General features: G+C 35.5%; 1 protein-coding gene across 1 annotated transcript in view; it reads left to right on the top strand.

Moving 5' to 3' along the window:
• LOC145991865 (uncharacterized) overlaps positions 1-20,950 on the top strand; it is a 207,070-nt gene that overhangs the window by 81,268 nt on the left and 104,852 nt on the right. The window contains exons 42-50 of the mRNA XM_083127903.1: positions 1,646-1,705; positions 8,379-8,501; positions 9,058-9,081; positions 12,353-12,370; positions 12,829-12,852; positions 13,357-13,374; positions 13,839-13,862; positions 18,442-18,459; positions 18,901-18,924. Of these exons, the coding sequence (XP_082984029.1) occupies positions 1,646-1,705; positions 8,379-8,501; positions 9,058-9,081; positions 12,353-12,370; positions 12,829-12,852; positions 13,357-13,374; positions 13,839-13,862; positions 18,442-18,459; positions 18,901-18,924 (333 nt within the window). The remainder of the gene's footprint in view (positions 1-1,645; positions 1,706-8,378; positions 8,502-9,057; positions 9,082-12,352; positions 12,371-12,828; positions 12,853-13,356; positions 13,375-13,838; positions 13,863-18,441; positions 18,460-18,900; positions 18,925-20,950) is intronic.

The following is a 20,950-nucleotide window of genomic DNA, read 5'->3' as shown; positions in this document are numbered from 1 at the left end:
GGAACATTGACCTAATATACTGCTGGCAGTAGGTTATTCCAGTTCTGAAGGTTTGTAAAGTATATGGAATAATAACTATAGATATTTGATATCATACAAAAAACAGAAACATACTACTGTATATGCAAAATTTACAACACAGGTATCTTAATTACAGTTAGTGAATATTTGACTATTTATGATATGAAATTCTCAGAGCACTTCCTATGTAACATCATGTCACACTTGATGCACTCCACTATAAGAGGTTGCTGAACATCAATTACCTTGTTCTGAGGCTTGCTGTAGCATTTAGCAAGCCCCACTACAGACTCAGAATTTGATACAATACACACTATGATTATCATGCCACTTTATGACACAAATATCTCCAGGAGAAGACATATCAAAGATGACTCTTTCTCTTTTCTTCATCTCATTTGTTTCCAGTAAGTGACAATCACCCAAAGGATTTTCTCTGATTGTAACCGATGACTTGAAATCTTTTGATTTACTTTTTATCATGGAATCTACCTCTTGACATACTATTGTGCACTACTAGTCATCAGCTTTAATCCAGTGTAAATCCTCTTCTGGTAATGAATTTTTATCCACTGAAAAGAATAATTCCCCAAAACATCTTCAGATCACGAACATCGATATGAGAGTTAATTTGCTGTTTTTTATTGTCATATCTCAAGGTTTCATGTAGAAGATGTTGCAAAATTTTGTCATACTCAGAAATTGTTGAAATCAAAAACACATCCAAACACACACACACACAATCAAGAACTGACGATAGCAAAAGCAACAAAGCCATCTCACATGAGAGTGTGACTGCTAGGGCGAAAGATTAGCGGCTGAAGTAAACTCGCATTTCAAGCCAATGCTCCCATTACAGAAGCGTAATGCAAAACTTCTGGTGCGAGGAGATTATGCCAATGCTCCCATTGTAGTACTCTTTCTCTTACAATATATAATTTTAAAAAATATTTTCATTATATAATGCAAGTATGGATATATTACTAAATATTACCTAATTAGAAAAAAAATAGCAATAAAAGAACTAGTAGAAATGAAAATTTTAAAATCAATACAAAAACAATATTTTTTCCAAAATTGAAGATATATAATTTTATGACAATAGGAGTTTAAGAAGTTAAAAAAATATTGATATGTTATTCACTTCATGTATATTTGATAAAATAATTAAACATTTTTACATATTTCAATGCGAGGGTGAGAAAAAAATTAAAAGACATGTTCCTATTATGGGAACATTGGCAGCTAATTGTTTAAATATGAAAAAAACTTCATTGGTTAGTCAAAAATGTTGCAAGGTATTTATTATATAATATACTTATAAAGATTCTTAATTTAACTGGTTTTGTAATATCAATGCATTCTGGTTATAATTGACGAGTACTACTTACTGAAAAGATACTCAGATATAAAAATTAAAGCAAAGCATCCAACACTGTACTCAACATATCTTCATTGTTTGGAGTGTTATTATTAATAAAACTATACTTACTATATTAGCAATATTTATGAGGCAATCTATTACTTTACAATTTGAGTCCATAGACATTCATTGCCTATGAATAATTACACATAAAATTGCAAAACGCAATAAATGTATATAAAGTTGCAAAATATTGTATAGTTCCAGGCTTTACACCACCCTCCATGCCTGGACAAGGTAATGGTAGCTTTCCATGGGAAGGTAAGTACTACAGAATGGTGATTTTATTATTTGTGGTGAGTAAAGTAATCAATCATGACTGGCTGAGAGCAAGCGAGATGAATTTTAGTTCAGATAATTTCATACTGAGCATATGTGTGTTTGATGGAGGCACATATGGGTTCGATTCCAAATCAAAATTGTAGATCCAGTCTCGATTAGCCTATGTGCAAAAAGTAAGCTTAAAAAGCTAAAAAAAAGCACAGTTTACACCACTCAACTGAATGAAAAATATACATGTGGGTGTATCTTATAGTTCATCATTTGTTCCCACTCCATAAAAACACATCTAGAACACCTCATTAATGAGATTACAATTGTGAAAATGAATAGGAGATTCAAATCTCCAGATGTGATATGACAATCGCCCTGTTATTTAAAATTTTACCCTACTTTAACCCTTAAACGCATGAATTATTTTATGTCAATGTTTTCCTTATTTTTAGTCTAATATCAGTTTTTATGTACTAATAAGAGGGCTGAGCCGATACCAACATTTGCCGATACTGATTCCGATACCTTAACCGATTCCAACCGATACCAATGCTGATACAGATACTTGTATAATTTCAGTTTAAAATAGCAAAGGCTAGTTACCGAGTCACAAAACTCATCACATCACATTATATTAATAACATTAAATACTCCCAAATTGTTCTCATATAGCATTATATCACTTAAAATGGATTTTATGTGAACTTCTTTCTAACCCCAGAGGATGCAAAAAAATAAAAAGTTTTGGAAATGTTGGAGATACACCGAAAAATCGGTGGATTATTATAAGTGTCCCTGCTTCATTTCATCACGCCCAATTTTATTATACATATCTTTAAGGGGAGAGAAAGTTATAGCATGTAAAATAAAATTTCTGTAGTGCATATAGCGTTCAACTTGCACAAGGTATGCAAAATAAATACAAATGTAAACAACATTCTTATCATTTGGATTAACCTGGAGAGGGAAGAAAACGATGGAAAAATATACACAAATACAGCTCCGTATATTTCATGCTGATTTGGCAGCTCTGTATATGCCCTGCTGTCCAATATTCTCTGTCATTTGCATTAAAAATAAGTCACTGCAGTGTCAGCATCAGGCAGCAGTCACACAGATGGGTAGAGCACAAGAAGAAAATCCACAACCCTCCTCCCTCCCACAGCGACATTCATCCCTTTCCCACGAACTCCAGAATGAGCCTAGAAATTAGTAATGCTGGTTTTGTAAACACCACGTTCTTTAGTTTTGACACACAAGTTTGCGAACAAGAATGAATTAATTGGCAATAAATGGTTTCTTTTATTTCCACATAGTGTTAACCACCAGGCAGTTACATGCCTTCAATGTCACGTTTGGGCGCAGTGCTTACGCTTTAGCCCTCCCTGCCTTTGATCTTGTCGTCTGCTTCCCAGGAGGGTGCATCATTTTTGGAAATGTACATGGAATTCTTGTGGGGGGCCCCAACCTGTCACAAGGAAGAGTGAACAATCTTTTGAAAAGGACAAATCTTGACAAATGAGTTGTTTCTCTTGGCCGCTCTAGCTACTCAAAATCTTTGGTATCGGCGAAAAAAAATTAACCGATACTAGCCGATACCGATACCCCTTGGTATCGGCCGATACCGATGTATCAGTATCAGCTCAGCCCTAACTAAAGTGCACGTCAAATCTCCTGCATATGGCCTTGAAAGGCTGAACAGCACCAGCGAATCACAGACGTGCGGCGTTGCCTAGTTCCGTGCTCTCCGTGACAAGGCGTTTCGCTCAAACATGCTGTCTCTTTTCCGTGTAAGACATGGCACCGCTACAGTGCGCTGCTATTAGCTATCGCCATATGCAGGAGATTTGACGCGCACTCTAATAAGCGATATTGAATCATTTTCAGAAAATGTTCATTCTTCCTTTTTGAATTATGTCCCATTACCATATGGTAATCCATGCGTTCACCCTAAAAATTGATAAACCTTAAAATTACTTTCAAAATGTGATTATTTTCTAAAAATTCAAACTTCATAGATCCATTGTACATTAATTTCAAAGGCTCTGAGCTAAACGTGCTCAGGTAACTATTTAGTACATCATTATTACCCTATATTCACACATTATCACTCTTGAATATTCACTTTCCATAGAAACGTATGAAACATAGAATGTGAAGTCCAACAACATATTTGACGTGTCCAATAGGAACATTACTGCTGGACCACCAGCATACTGCACATTTTTCAAAACTTGTCTTTGTGTTGTAATTAGCTGCCAAGCTCCCTTAGGGGTCAATTCATATGAAGTCATACAAAATGGTTGCTTGACCATTTTTTTAAAAAAATATTTTTTGTGTGGTGTGAGCCTCATATGTTGACAGTTCAGAACAACTGATATTTTATTTTTACTATCACCGATTTGAAGATGGTGGGCATTTTTTTATCATGGCGCGCGTCATTTTCTCCATTCGTAAGCATCAGCGGCAACTTTTTTATCTCAGCTCTGGTAATAGAATAAATGAAATAATTGTTGAAAAGCCTGTAGCTACTGTATCTGCATAGCATTGCCACATGGTAACGCCACCATCATGAGTAAAAATCGAACAAGTGATGCAAATTCTTTATTTATTTATTTCGAACACACAGACATATGCCCAATTACAGCGTTCACAGCATGGGTGCCGGCAGAATTACTTTTAGGGTGTGCATGCAGTTTATACAGAAGGTTGTTCGGGATCTCTGGTGACGATTTTGAAAGCCGCTGGCGGCGCTGTTATCAACGTCAGTCCGTCCAAACGGTGCATGCTGAGTCACGTCAGTACCGAGAACGCATGTGCAGAGTGTTGTGCCATTTACCTACAACGATGCCGAAGAAAATTGAACCATACTGGGAGGACTACATAACAGCCCTTTCCGATGCTAAATATAGCTATTCGGCAATCAAAGGAATGTGCAAGAATCGTGGTTTTGTGATATCGAAGAACGGGATCGGTGCGGTATTCAACAAAATAGGCAAAGACCGACTGGGCCTAATTCCACAGGGGAAGAAACAGGCAAATCCACGAGCAGCTACGAGTCGTACACCGGACATAGTGAGAAAAGTGAAGGCCCTTGTGTCAGGTGGTAACCCTGCCCCCCAAAGAAGTATCGCACGTAAGTTGGGAATGTCTGTGTCAACAGTGAACACCATAATCAAGAAGGACCTGCAACTAGAAATGCGGCATAAGCGGCGAGTTCACAAGCTGTTGCCTCGTCACATTGCGGAACGTCGACCAAACGCTAGAAAGCTCTATGAGACCTATCTTGCAGGAGAGAGATGGAGAAATGTGGTGACATTAGACGAAGCATATGTCTACCTTAGTGACTGTCACAAACCCCCACGCGATTTACTACTGCCCTCGCGACAAAAACAATTATCAAACATTGTATCGAGAATGCCAGGAAAGTTTTCCACGGGGTTTCATGATCATCGCTGGATACTGCTATAATGGCAAGCTAGCAATTCGCCGTGTAGCTAATAATGTGAAGGTGAACTCCACGTACTATCAGGATGAGGTTTTAACACCCATTTATAACATAGATATCCCGGCACTGTATGGGGGGGCCAAAAACCAGGTCTGGGTGCACCAAGATAAAGCATCCAGCCATACCTCCCGTTCGACTCGTCTGTTCTTACAGCGAATGGAGGTGGAAACTGGCATCCGTGCAATTCCTTGCAGCGACATTCCGGTCAAGGCGCCAGATGGGTCACCCATGGACTTCTGTGCATTTGGACACCTAAAACGGGCCTTAGGAAAGAGATGTCCACGCACTCTCAATGGCCTCTGGAAAGCCTGTCAGTAGGAGTGGGAAAAGTTGGACATGATAACTCTCCGGAAAAGTCTGTTGCAATGGAAATTACGTTGTTGGGCTATAGCGCGGAATGCTGGTTTTCCAATTGAGCATGATCGTTGGTGACGACATGGGTTTTCATGAACTTATCACCCTTCCAACATTGTCCTCAGAGATCCCGAACGACCTTCTGTAATCATACCTTTGCTAACATCCAGTACTTTTAAATGCCATATTTTACACTTGCTTCAACAAATTACACATACTTTATTCTAGAAAAGTAAATACGTAATTCAAAAGACTAATTTACTCTAGTCTAACATCTAACTAAACACACATGCCGAAATTGAGAGATGCCGGTAAAAGCAATGGTTGAGCGTGAATAACAGAAATGTAGAGTTTAGACAACGTACAACACAGGTTCAATTAAAATTGTTAAAAACAATTAATTTAAATGTAATAGGTTTTTAAGACACAGGAAATAAATTTTCGAACCCAATTTCGTCACCCTCCAAATGCCCCTCTCAGGACCCAGCAGTAGGTCGTGCCCCATAGGTTGAGAAACGATGTTCTAGAGCGACTCCTGGCTCTAGATCCATCTAGACACTCAATGTAGACAAGCCTCCAGTGCGAAAGTGTCCAAATGTTGAGCGTTACCATATGGTAACGCTGTGCATTTAAGGGTTAATGAAAGTTGGTACATCATGTGCATCTGAACATAGAAAAGTAAATGCAGCAGATGAAACAAAAATTCATAAAGCATGAGCTCAGACCAAATGTCTAAGTGCATCATTAAGAAAGATGCAGGAAGGTGCATAAAAAAAAACCACATCAATTGATGTATTAAAGTACAGTTCAACACACAGAAACATACTCACACTATTATCATATGATATAGTTTTCCGTTATCTTTACATATGATATTCAAAAATAGATCAAATTCTAAACCTGCTTCATGGTAAGGGCCAATAAACACACTTTAATGCCTTTCAAGTGCATTTTTTTTCCGTGTGTGGTTTCAACAAATTTTGTTTTGTAACATTGTCATGTCATGTAGGACTAATGGTTTCTCTCCTCTACTCCGAGTTAAGTGTAAAAAACAAAATGGTATGTCAGTTTTGGTGACTTCTCTCTATTATGTATGGACCAATCATGAATGGTAGAATGATATTTTCTTCTGCAAAATGTTTCACAAAACCTGCTGTAAATATATGATGTAGTGGTAAGGAAATAATTCGTGCATTAGTTTAATTACCTGTTGGAGTAGCCAGACCCATGGCAGAGTCTGGCTACTCCAATCATAGCTCATCATGCTATGACGGTAGGGGTCCCAGGTTTAAATCCTGGCTTGGGCATGGATGTTTGCGAGTGTCCATTCATCAATTTGATCATATCATCACTCATCCCCACCTTCTCAAATAACCAAAATTGGTACAAAAGTGAAGTAAAATAAAGCAAACCAATCAAATCAAATCAAACCTGTTGGAGTAGTATATGTGCACGTTATACTTACAAAATATAGTGAAAATATTCAACACATGACATAGGCATGTCTAGGTCCAAACGATATCATTGCCCTATATTACGTAAGGTAGATCCAGTAATTTCACATGTTGCATTGTGTACCTTTTTCATAAAGGTTAAACATTCACACTATCCAACAGACTTGCATTAGAATGCACTATGGATAGATAATATTCATCGAACAATTTCACCCACAATTAATTGTGCAAAATCATGCTCACTGCCATATTTCCAGCAAATATATCAGATCCTGTGTTGAAAACTGGTGGAGTAGACATTGTTTGTATGATCTCTGCCGAAGTGATTCAAGGTATGATAATAACAAGAATGTGTGCATGTAAAATATCATAAACTTTCTCATGCGCTTCTCTTAACACCTATGAATCACTTTGCTGAACTTTATGCGTATTCTACTGTTTCTTCTGAAAGCGTGCTGTGTGATGACATCAAGTTGAATATAATACATTCAACACAATCAAATTAATTTGACTGAATCAATTACCATATTTACGTGCGAACAATGCGCACCCTGGTTTTTGATAGGGAAAAGTAACAAACAATTATATCTTGTATATAATGTACAGTATAATTCAGGTGCAAGAAATGGCTTTCTTAGTTGTAGGAGATGAATGCATGAATTCTGCCAGAATAGACTGCTTTTGTTGGTGTAGTGGAACATTATATTACAAAGTGAAAAATTGTGAGACATGGCCTTTCGAGTTTTATATGCAGTTTTGCTCATTTCCTCTTTACATTTTCTAAAAAAAATCTTCAAAATATAGATTTTTTCCATGACTAATGTAACATATATAGGAGGGCACATCCAGGACCTTCAAATTAGCAGTTAGCAACAAAAGATTTCTTCCATTAAGGTATTACACACTCCAAAAATGTCATTATTTGGCCAGTAATGCATTTTAATTATTATTTTCTTTTTCCTTATCTTTTCGTTCATCCAAAGTACCATAAACATCAAAATGTTCCTTCATTTTGTGATGAGTTCATTTCAACCGCATTGCACATTAGTGTCGCCATCTTGAATGGAATACTGTTATCATATTCAGAAACTACAGAATTTAAGCTTTACAATGATATATAACGTGACAGGGTTCCGTAACCACAAAATCAATGCAGGTGTCACAAAATCATGGAATGAGCATGTACAGTTTCATGTTGGCTGTCCGAATTATTCCATGCATAATACACACCATAGTTCTTGGTGACAAAAATTTTGGAAAAAAGTGTGCATTATACATGAGTAAATACGGTAATTATATGTGGTTTATACTGATTGTATTTGATTCATATATCATGTACTTTCAGATCGATCTGAACATGATAACGAAGAAAATAATCCTGATGACTCAGAACTTAGCGAGGGAGACTGGAATGGTGAATATGAAGAAAATCAAGGTGAAAATGAACATGGAACAACAGGAGGTGGGGGTAAGTTACTCAATTTCCTTCCAATATGTAACATATTAAAACTTTGTACGATCATTTTTATTCAATTAATGGTAAAAATCTTAATCTCTTGTGCTAATGATGATATATTTAAAAATATTATTATTTTTCTGAATGCTTTGCATAATTATACAAATTTCCTTGCATGGATGAGTTTATATGAAATGTAGAAACAATATTATTAAAAGTAAAAATAAACAAAAACTGGTAATTTAAGCACGAAAAGGATAAAATTGTGATAAATGATTTCATATATGTGGAAATATAACAATATTGCCATGATACATAAAAACACATTGCCACTTGATTCAATCTCAGCAAATTAACATTTATACAAACCACAATGGTGATATTGCTAGCATAAATAAATGCTAGCACATGCTGGCTGTGAAGTAGTAATAATACAATATGTACTTTTATATATTGTGAACTTGTAGTCACTATTTCCCTTTGTCGGAGAATCAACTATGAAACACTAAAATGTAAGATACAACTATCAATGCAATAATTAACGCAACATTTTGTCAATCTGTTACAGATGCTATTGCTAATTCAAATGCAGGTAAGATGGAGCATATTCACTTTAAATGTGGTATTACAAACTCTGTTCTAAAATGTGCATATGTGTTTATTTTCTTAAAATAGCCCTATACAAACAAAGAAATTTACAAGTTTCCTGATTTTCTCGACATATGCTACCAAATGATATAAAATATTCTTAGTGCAGATTGAACTAAATACATTCGAGTTTATTAAGGGAAAAAAACAGTTGAAGAAATTAAAAGTGATTTTGTGCAAAAGGAAGCTAATGAAGAATAAACTGGTTTAAGTCAGAGCTTAACCAATAAATTGTGCATATACTTTGGATTTAATATTTGAATCACTAATCACCAGTAAATATTAACTACTATACGTACCACCCAAAAAGAATATTAGATACGAGGGCCATCCGGAAAGTAGTAACAGTTTTTTTAATTTTTAAAAAAACTAACACATATTTTTTAAAAAAAAACTTTGTAATTGTTAACAACAAACTTTTAACTACTTCTCTACATAATCTCCATGTACATTTAAGCATTTGTCATAACGTGTGATGAGTTTTTGTAACCCAGCTCCATATTCCTCTTCCGCCAGTCCACTGAGAAAATTAGTCACTCCTTCTTTCAGTTCCTCATCCCTAAGAAATGTAAGGAAGCGAGGGTCCCACCATGCACAAACTTTCCCATACTTCAGATGATATTTGACAATTTCATAAAGAATTGTTCGTAAAACATCAGGGAACTGTTCACTGATTTCATCCAGTGTGACGCACCGATCATTCTTGATGAATTCGTCAACTGCACTCAGCAGTTTGTCCGTAATGACAGACCGGCACCCGGAACGTTCATCATCTTCGAGGTTCTTCCTTCCCGAGTTAAAGTTTCGACACCAGCGCTGAACAGAGGACTCAGCAATAACATTGTCTCCATAAACATCCTTTAATTGATGGTGAATATCACATATCACACATTCCTGGCATCGAGAAATCTGATCACAGCCCTAACTTCACAAGTGGCAGCATTTTCAATTTTTTCGAACATTGTAAACACTCACAGAAACAATAACTACAATGACAGTGCTACTAAACTTCGCACACACTGAGCAGACAGTCAACTGAAGTCGTTTGACCTTGAACGGTGGCTACTTGCGTCACTAGAGCTCCATATGGCTCGAATGGATACTACTTTCCAGATGGCCCTCGTATATCAACAAAATAAATTATGAAAAACAATACATGTGTTGAATATGGCACATTGCAATATATATACAGGGTGTCATTTTAATGGCGCCCACGGACCACAGATTTGTATAGAGAACATCAAAACAAACAACTTTTCTCAGTAACATTTTTCTCGGTGCGTCGATTCGACGTTACAGCTGTTCAAAAAAGACCTTTTGCTGCCTGGATGCTGGCAACCCAACACAACATTTGATGGTATCTGTGACATCATTTCCTGCGGCGAAACAGCGCACGGCAGGGTTGCAAGGAAAACACAAATTTTGTGGAAATTGACAAACTACCAACCACATGATTAGGTGTAAAACGAATCGAGAAACGCATCCAGTAGACCGAACATCATAGCCTACCAGCTAGAAGATCAGCAGTCATCTCAGGGGAAGGGGAAGTCAATCAACGATATGAGAAATGGTAAAAAAAAGTATTCAAAATGAAGTGTCAATATCGGATTTTGTCTCACCCTACATGTCAAATATCAACAACAATAATTTTTATTGGACTTACTGCTTACATGTGGCTGTTTATGCCCAGCTACATGTCAATTATATTTGCAAATCTCGTTGCAAGGTTGATGTCTACAGGTTTGTGTCCAGATGCCTTGTGGTACTTTTGTGCTGATAACAGAAGTATCTGAGGTTCACGTTGTTACATTACGGCTAAAACACGTACAACCACAGTAACAAGCTAATGATGAATCAGTAGCGAATATACTGCCCTGTTCACAGTTGCAAACTATTACATGTGTATTCGGTGCATAGATAAACACAGTCGTCTGAGAGCTTGTATTACTACTACTTATATCCCTGTTTTTTCAACCATTTTTGTCACTTGCTTCAAAATGCACTGAATATACATTATTTTAAGTGTTGCTTACCTTTGGAATTCTGAGTTCTTTCATTTCTATTTTGTCATCCGTTCAGTGTGTAACAGACAACTAGTATCAGAAGGATGAAGTGGATAGACTAAATTGTAGATACCAACTTGGTAACTAGATTTGCAAATATTTTACATGTAAGCTGAGACAAAATTCGATATGACTACTTCCACTTGAATTCTATTTTCTTTTTACCATTTTTCGTATCATTTGTTTACTTCCTGTTAGATTACAGAACGTGTTTTCTAGTTTGGTTTTACAGTACATAATGTGGCTGATTGTAGCTATGTCATTTTTCACAGAATATGTGTGTTTGTGGCAACCCTGGAACGCATCCCTCCGCGACAAGATATGACGTCACAAATGCAATCAAATGTGTGTGGTTGCCAGCATTCAGGTGGCAAAACAGTCTTTCTTGAACGACTAGCGCCGAAATGATGCACCAACGAGAAAAATGTTACTGAGAAAAGTTGTTTGTTTTGATGCCCTCTATACACTTCCATGGTCCGTGGGTGCCATTAAAATGACACCCTGTATATCTTAGGTAGTTTACATTTGATGTAACAGTCAATTAGTGCAATTTTATAAAACTTGATTGAAACTGGGCCAGAAATGTAGGGAAGGGCAGTACAGGGTATATTGTGCCCATCTCATTTTGGCAAGGGGTAAAGTAGCCCCAAAATTCTTTGAACATAATTGTAATACCTTTTAATAATTTGACAGATGTAATAGGCTGTGGTTGAAATAATTTAATTCATAGTAGCTCGGACAAAATATTTTCTTCTGTCTACATTATCTACCCATCCTAATAAATACAAACTTCTCCGATCTTATAATACTACATTGTTGAAATTAGCATGCAATGTTAATTGGACATTATCCGTTGTCTAGTGTTTTAAACTATACTTATTCTAACACTATGTTTCTAGAAAGTCCATCTTCTCTCGTCTTCAAGTGAAATTTCTCTTTACGGTGGTGGGGATCGAACCTATGACAGACCTGATTTTACTACAAATCCCGTCCTCTAACAAATTACTTCACATCTTCGACTACATCAAATTATTGTAAACAATCTTGTTAATGCTTGGAACCTTTAAGGTTTATTTACATTCAGTGTGGTTCTCATAATATTTATTATATGCTCAGTGCATTTTAATCAATAATACAGTGATTTTTCTTTAGTTTCAAATGGTGGTGGTGGTAAGCAATAATTTTCTTAAATCAACATTTCTACATAACATTTGTTATGTTTAGTTTAAAATTTACTTTTCCTTCAATTTATATTTAAACATATAATTTGTTTACCTATATTATAGCAGGAAAATGTAAGAAATGTTTGAAACATAAATGTAAGTGATTTGTTTCTAGTAATGGGCATGCAAGAAGTAAGTTACACAACAGGATGATATCTCTAAAGAAAAAAAATGATCTATTTTTATTTATGATATATTTAAGAAGTGGATCTTTAAAATCAGGTAACAGAAAAAAAAGAATAATTCAAATCCAAAAATACAGTAATTATGAATATTAAGATTTATTATATTAAAATATTAATAGTGAGTGTGAGGAATATATTAAATTCTGCAGTATTCCGATCAGAATTCGTCATCTTTCAATTTCAAATAGCACATAATGTATTTTCACTCTTTATGAAACAGATGCTAGTGCAACTTCAAATGCTGGTAAGTTTTTATATGTCTTAGAACTGATTATAAAAATAAAATATTAAAAAATAATTTCTCATAATCAAGTCATGAATATCAAAGGGCACGAAATCGAAGAAATTCTTACCAAATTGTCAACCGAAACTTTGTGGTAGTAAGTGCTACCTTAACTTGCATGCTGGGAACGAGAAATACATTTCTACTATTTCTGTCTTAACTAACTACCATGTTTCTCTGAATATATGTTACTTGAAACAAAAACTTACAATAAAGTAAATATCAAAATAAAATGCAACTGATTTATTGATAAAAATATTAAAAATATTGAATTATAATGTGTAAAGTACTCTGCATTGTAAACATCAAAATTAATTCATAACAATTACAAGCAGACCTCTGTGGCAGAGTGGTTAGCACAGCATGCTATGATGCCAGAGGTTCTTTGTTCGAATCGAGGCCTGGACATGGTGTTCCTTGTGCGTGCCCCTTCATCAACCTCATCATACAGTGATTTTTCTTTAGTTTCAGATGGTGGTGGTGGTAAGCAATAATTTTCTTAAATCAACATTTCTACACAACATTTGTTATTTTTCATTTAAAATTTACTTTTCTTTCAATTTATATTTAAAAACATACTTTGTTTACCTATATTATAGCAGGAAACTTTAAGAAATGTTTGAAACATAAATGTAAGTGATTTGTTTCTAGAAATGGGCATGTAAGAAGTAAGTTACACAACAGGATGATATTTCTAAAGAAGAAAAAGTTTGATTTATTTTTATTTATGATATATTTAAAAAGTGGATTTTTAAAATCAGGCAATGGAAAAAAAAAGAATAATTCAAATCCAAAAATACAGTAATTATGAATATTAAGATTTATTATATTAAAATATTAATAGTGAGCATGAAGAATATATTATATTCCTCAGTATTCCGATCAGAATTCGTCATCTTTCAATTTCAAATAGCACATAATATATATTTTCACTCATTATGAAACAGATGCTAGTGCAACTTCAAATGCTGGTAAGTTTTTATATATCTTAGAACTGATTATAAAAATAAAATATTAAAAAATAGTATCTCATAATCAAGTCATGAATATGAAAGGCCATGAAATTGTTGAAATTCTTACCAAATTGTCAACCGAAACTTTGTGGTAGTAAGTGCTACCTTAACTTGCATGCTGGGAACGAGAAATACATTTAACTACTATTTTTCTCTTAACTACCATGTTTCTCTGAATATATGTTACTTGAAATAAAAACTTACAATAAAGTAAATAAAATGCAACTGATTTATTGATAAAAATATTAAAAATATTGAATTATAATGTGTAAAGTACTCTGCATTGTAAACATCAAAATTAATTAATAACAATTACAAGCTGACCTCTGTGGCAGAGTGGTTAGCACAGCTTGCTATGATGCCAGGGGTTCTTTCTTCGAATCGAGGCCTGGACATGGTGTTCCTTGTACATGCCCCTTCATCAACCTTATCATACAATCTCTCATTCTCATCTTCACAATTAGTTAAAACTACCAGAAAAGGGAAAAAAAGTACACCAAACTAAATCGATTGAAATCAACACCGTTATAACAATCTCAAATTGGAACCTGATGAAGGTCAGAAAGCAGACTCTTAGCACTACAATGAGGATTGTTTCCAGCAGTACACTAACCTCTTGGATCACGTGACACTGATTGCTATCATTGTTATGGTTATTGATATGCTTTATTTTACTTCGCAGTTTGTGCCACTTTTGGTTAATTTGCAAAGATGGGGATGAGTGATGATATGATGAAATTGATTAATGGACACACACAAACATCCATGCCCAGTCTGGGATTTGAACCCGGGACCCCTGGCATCGTAGTGCAATGTGCTAACCACTCTGCCACAGAGGCTGGCACGGATTGGTATCAGTCAGCATATCTAACATCAGATTCGAGGGCAAAAAGAGCAAACTCCCTACCAACATTTTCAAAGTTCACCACACTGCTCTCAAAGGGTTATCAGCATATGTGTGTAACAAGAAAAGTTTGTGAATGGCTGTCTTTGTCGAAGCGTTCGTTTTTGTAGTGTTTTTAGGATGTTTTAGACATGGAAAAGCTTTAAGTTCGGATGCGAGGAAGTTGGTGTAATCATGACTTTGAAAAAACAAATAGAAAAAAGCACCTAAAAAAACTCCTTCGTGGAGTTACTGGTCTCCTAATGGGTGGCTCCCCAGGTGGTGGATAGGGGAATGCCTACCACATATAGTGGGTACTGGGCAATAAAAATACCCAGGGCAGACCAAAACCAGAACTGCTGGCCTCCAGGTAATAGAGGGAACTACAAGGCCTAGGGGAAGAAAACCCTGAAAAAAATTACCTGGTCCTCCAGGTTGGGGGTTGGGCATATGGCCAGCAACCAGACCCCATAAAAGAACCTGCAGTTATGGAAACAACGACTCTGGCAAAGAAAAAAGGATAATGACATTATGATAGCAACATGGAACGTAAGAACCATGAAGATAGCAGGAATAATGCAGGAAATAGCAGACATAGTAATAAACAACAAAATAGATGTAATCGCTCTCCAGGAGATAAGGTGCCATGGAAGAGGAAGGATAGATAAACCCAAATACAATAGAGTAAGGATAGATAAACACAAATACACTATGTTACACAGTGAAACAAGGGACAAAATAGGGTTGTGCGGTACTGGATTCATAATAACCAAACAAATGAGAAGAAACATATTGCAGTTTGAACCAATAAATGAACGTATATGTCAATTGAGACTCAAGGGCATGTTCAGAAACATAACCATGATAACGGTGCAAGCCCCAACGAACGAGAAAGAAGATAACGAGAAAGATCAATTTTACGATCTATTAGAAGAAACTGTAGATAGAGTACCAAAATATGATATGCTAGTAGTGATGGGAGACTTTAATGCTAAAGTAGGAAAAGAAAATTTCATGAAGGGAATAGCTGGAAAGCACACTCTACATGAAGAAACGAACGAGAATGGGATGCTCCTTAATCAGTTTGCTATAAGAAACAAAATGGTGATAAAAAGCACATTCCACCCACATAAGAACATACACTTAGGTACATGGAAGTCAACTGACAATACAGTAAACGAAATTGACCATGTTTTGATAAATGCAAGGCACTTCTCATCAATACTAGATGTCAGAAGCTGTAGAGGCCCAAACTGCCACTGAGATCATTTTCTTGTAAAAGGAAAAATTAGAGAGAAGTTAAATAAAATGTACAAGAGGAAAGGAGATGTAAGGAAGAAATGGAATTCAGATAAATTTAAAGATAAGGAGATTAAAGGAATGAATCAAGAAAGTATCGAGAAGAAGTTACTAGAAAGAAGAGCATTGATACAAGAAGAAGAATCAATTGAAGATAAATGGGTAAGAGTAAAAGATATATTAACCTAAGCAACCTTAGAAGTAATAGGAGAGCAAGAGACTAGAAGAAATGAAGAGTGGCTTGATGATGAGTGCAGAAATGCAATAAAGAAGGATAATGCTGCAAGAGGAAAATTTCTACAAAGGAAAACCAGGAATAACTATGAGAAATACAGAGATCTGTGGAGACAAGCAAATAGAATATGCAAGAGGAAGAAGAAACAGATGATACAGAGTAAGATAGTAGAAATTCAACACTTGAATAGACAGAATGAAACCAGAAAACTCTATGCTGCCATGAACAAAATGACGAAAGGATACCAATGGAAAGAAATAGGATGCAGAAATAAAGAAGACTAAATAATAACAGAAGAAAATGAAGTGATTAACAGGTGGGTAGAATACTTCAGTGAGCAACTTAACATAGAAGAAGCAGAAGAGATACCAATAGAGACATATAAGGAGACGAACAAAAATACCAAAATGAATATAGGACCGCCTAGGAAAGAGGAAATAGAGAAGATGATCAAAAAGTTAAAATCCAACAAGTCCCCTGGAAGTGATGACATTGTGGCAGAAATGATAAAGAATGCAGGAGGAAGCATGATAAAATAAATAACAGAGCTCATTAGCAGCATATGGAATGAGGAGAAAATGCATGCAGAATGGAGAATCATGTCCTATACATAAAAAAGGAGACAAATTGGAATGCTCAAATTAAAGAGGCATAACATTACTGAATGTAACATACAAAATACTATCAGGAATCTTAAATGAGAGATTAAAAAACTACACAGAGAGGATACTAGATGAATATCAGCGTAGATTTAGATCAAATAGAAGTACAACAGACCAACTATTCATAACAAGACAGATAATAGAAAAGCATTATGAACATGCTTTTTGCAGATTTCAAACAGATCTACGACAGTGTAAGAAGAAAAGAATTACTGCAGATCATGAAACAATTAAACTAGCCAGATAAAGTAGTGAGACTAATAAAAATGATCACTGAGCATACAATAGCAAAAGTTAAAATTGGAAATGATATAAGTATTCCTTTTGACATCAACAGCAGAGTAAAACAGGGAGATGGGCTGTCAACTACCCTTTTCAACATTGCACTTCATAAAGCCATTAGTACAATTAACAAAAGACAGACTATATTTACCAAGACTCGTCAAATCTGCACCTATGCAGATGATGTAACTATCATTGCAAGGACAGAAAATTCAATGAAACAAGTATTTCTAGAACTGCAAAAAGAAACAGAGAAAGTAGGACTACAGCTAAACACCGAAAAGACAAAATGTATTATTGTATCTCCTAAAAGCAGATTTAGACAAATACACAGCATACAAATAGAGGATACAGAAATACAATACCTGGGAATGGTAATAGATAACAACAATCAAATAAGCAAAAACATTTTTGGACAGAATACAAGCAAGCAACAAAGCATACTACGCCAATCTAAAGTTATTCAATAGCAAGTTAATTGACAGGAGAACTAAAATGAAAGTACAAAAAACGTTAGTAAGACCAGTAATTACGTACAGCTCTGTAGTGTGGACACTTTCGAAGAAAGATGAAAACCACCTGCGAGTTCTTGAGAGAAGAATAATCAGGAAAACCTATGGACACGTAAGGACAAATGATGAATGTAGAATCAGAAATAACGAAGAAATATATGGAATACTGGATGGACAAGATATAGTTAGATTCATAAAATCACAAAGAATCAGATGGATGGGGCACATCAAAAGAATGGGAGAGGAAAGATTGCCAAAGAAGATAATGAAAGAAAGAATGTACTCAAAGAGGAGAAGAGGAAGACCAAAGTCAAGATGGAGGGATGAAGTCATCCAGGACTTGAAGAAGATGGAAATAAGAGAATGGGGAAGAAGAACACAAAATAGAGAAAACTGGAGGCACGTCGTGGAACAGGCCAAGGCCCACAAGGGGCTGTAGAGCCAGATGGTAAGGTAAGGGAATCGAACCTAGAACAGACCTGTGATTTTACTACAAATCCCATCCTCTAACCAATTACTTCACATCTTTGACTACATCAAATTATTGCAAACAATCTTGTTAATGCTTGGAACCTTTAAGGTTTATTTACATTCAGTGTGGTTCTCATAATATTTATTATATGCTCAGGGCATTTTAATCAATAATACAGTAATTTTTCTTTAGTTTCAAATGGTGGTGGTGGTAAGCAATAATTTTCTTAAATCAACATTTCTACATAACATTTGTTATGTTTCATTTAAAATTTACTATTCCTTCGATTTACATATACTTTGTTTACCTATATTATAGCAGGAAAATTTAAGAAATGTTTGAAACATAAATGTAAGTAATGGGCATGTAAGAAGTAAGTTACAGAACAGGATGATATTTCTAAAGAAGAAACAATTTGATTTATTTTCATTTACGATATATTTAAAAAGTCGATTTTTAAAATCAGGTAACAGAAAAAAAAATAGTTCAAATCCAAAAATAAAGAAATTATGCATATTAAGATTTATTATATTAATACTAATAGTGAGTATGAGGAGTATACTACTTATATTCCTCAGTATTTCGATCAAAATTCATCTTCTTTCAATTTCAAATAGCACATAATATGTATTTTCACTCTTTATGAAACAGATGCTAGTGCAACTTCAAATGCTGGTAAGTTTCATATGTCTTAAAATTAATTAAAAATTAAATATTAAAAAATAGTATCTCATAATCAAGTCATGAATATGAAAGGGTATGAAATTGTAGAAATTCTTACCAACCTTAACTTGCATGCTGGGAACAAGAAATACACATCAACTACTATTTCTCTCTTAACTACCATGTTTCTCTGAATATATGTTACTTGAAATAAAAACCTAGAATAAAGTAAATATGAAAAAAAATGCAACTGATATATTGATAAAAATATTAAAAATATTGAATTATAATGTGTTAAGTACTCTGCATTGTAAACATCAAAATTAATTAATAACAATTACAAGCAGACCTCTGTGGCAGATTGGTTAGCACGGCATGCTATGATGCCAGGGGTCCTTGGTTCGAATCGAGGCTTGGACATGATGTTGCTTGTGCATGTCCCTTCATCAACCTCATCATACTATCCCTCATACTCATCTTGGCAATTAGCTAAAACTATCAGAAAAGGGAAGAAAAGTAAACCAAACCAATTGAAATCAACAAACCGTTATAACAATCTCAATTTAGAACCTGATGAAGGTCAGAAAGCTGACTATTAGCACTACAATGAGGATTGTTTCCAGCAATACACTAAACTCTTGGATCACGTGACACTGATTGCTATCAATGTTATGGTTATTGATTTGCTTTATTTTACTTTGCATTTTATGCCCCTTTTGGTTAATTTGCGAAGATGGGGATGAGTGATGATATGATGAAATTGATTAATGGACACACACAAACATCCATGCCCAGCCTGGGATTCGAACCCGGGACCCCTGGCATTATAGTGTGATGTGCTAACCACTCTGCCACAGGGGATGGCACAGATTGATACCAGTCACCATATCTAACATCAGATTCGAGGGCAAAAAGAGCAAACTCCCTACCAACATTTTCAAAGTTCACCACACTGCTCTTGAAGGGTTATCAGCATATGTGTATAACAAGAAAAGTTTGTGAATGCCTGTGTTTGTTGACTTGTTCGTTTTTGTAGTGTTTTTAGGATCTTTTAGGCATGGAAGAGCTTTAAGTTCGGATGCGAGGAAGTTGGTGTGATCATGACTTCGAAAGAAGCAAATAGAGACAAGCACCTAAAAAATGAAAAAAAAAAAACTTGCAATGTGGAATTATCAGCAACAGCACGCACTTAGCATGAAAAGGCGAGATGCCTCCACAGTTATGCATTTTCTAATACACCACGTGTGCATGCATGTGTGTACGAGGGCAGGTTGAAAAGTAATGCTTCTTATTTTTTTTATTGGAAAACTACTGAATGTATTTGCATAAAAGATATGCAGGTAACTTTCTTGAACTTTGTTGTCCATATATACACAATTACTTTCCTACATAATCGCTCTGGCGAATAACACACATCTGCCAACAAGAGACCAGTTTCTTAATGCTTTCACTGTAAAATTGTTGATCTTGATGATGGAACCACTGCCTCACTTCTGTTTGCACTGCATCATTGGCATGAAAGTAAACACCTCTCAAGTGTTCTTTAAGCTTTGGAACGCATCACCTTCAAGTTTGCAGCACTGAAGCAACTGTTGGCTGATGTCCAAGTTCGCAGCACTGAAGCAACTGTTGGCTAATGTCCAGTCTCTTCTGTTTCATGTCAGAAGTGAGCTCCCGAGACAACCCACTGTGCACAAAGTTTTCGGTATGCCAGATCTGCGATTGTCGCCTGCACTTGCTTCCGTGATATGCCATACTCGAATACAGGCTCGCCTGGGTTATGCGACGGTTCTCTCTAATGAGTTCATCGACATCTTTCCCATGACCTTCATCAGTTGCAGTATGCAGCCTTCCACTCCGTTCTTTCTTACACATGTTGAGAGTTCCTCGGCTGAGGTTTTCATTATAAGCACGAATAGCCCAATGTCGTACAGTATGAGGTCTACAAATTCATCCTCATAGAAAGCCTTCATTCTGAATTCATAAATGTCAACTGGGGTCATATTTTATGCGTTTAGAAACTCAGTCACCGCTCACT

This window comes from Lepisma saccharinum, chromosome 8 (assembly GCF_977018435.1).
Source record: "Lepisma saccharinum chromosome 8, izLepSacc3.1, whole genome shotgun sequence".
Taxonomy (NCBI): Eukaryota; Metazoa; Arthropoda; class Insecta; order Zygentoma; family Lepismatidae; genus Lepisma; species Lepisma saccharinum.
Note: the sequence above shows the minus strand (reverse complement) of the source record. Positions and strands in the feature narration are given on the sequence as shown.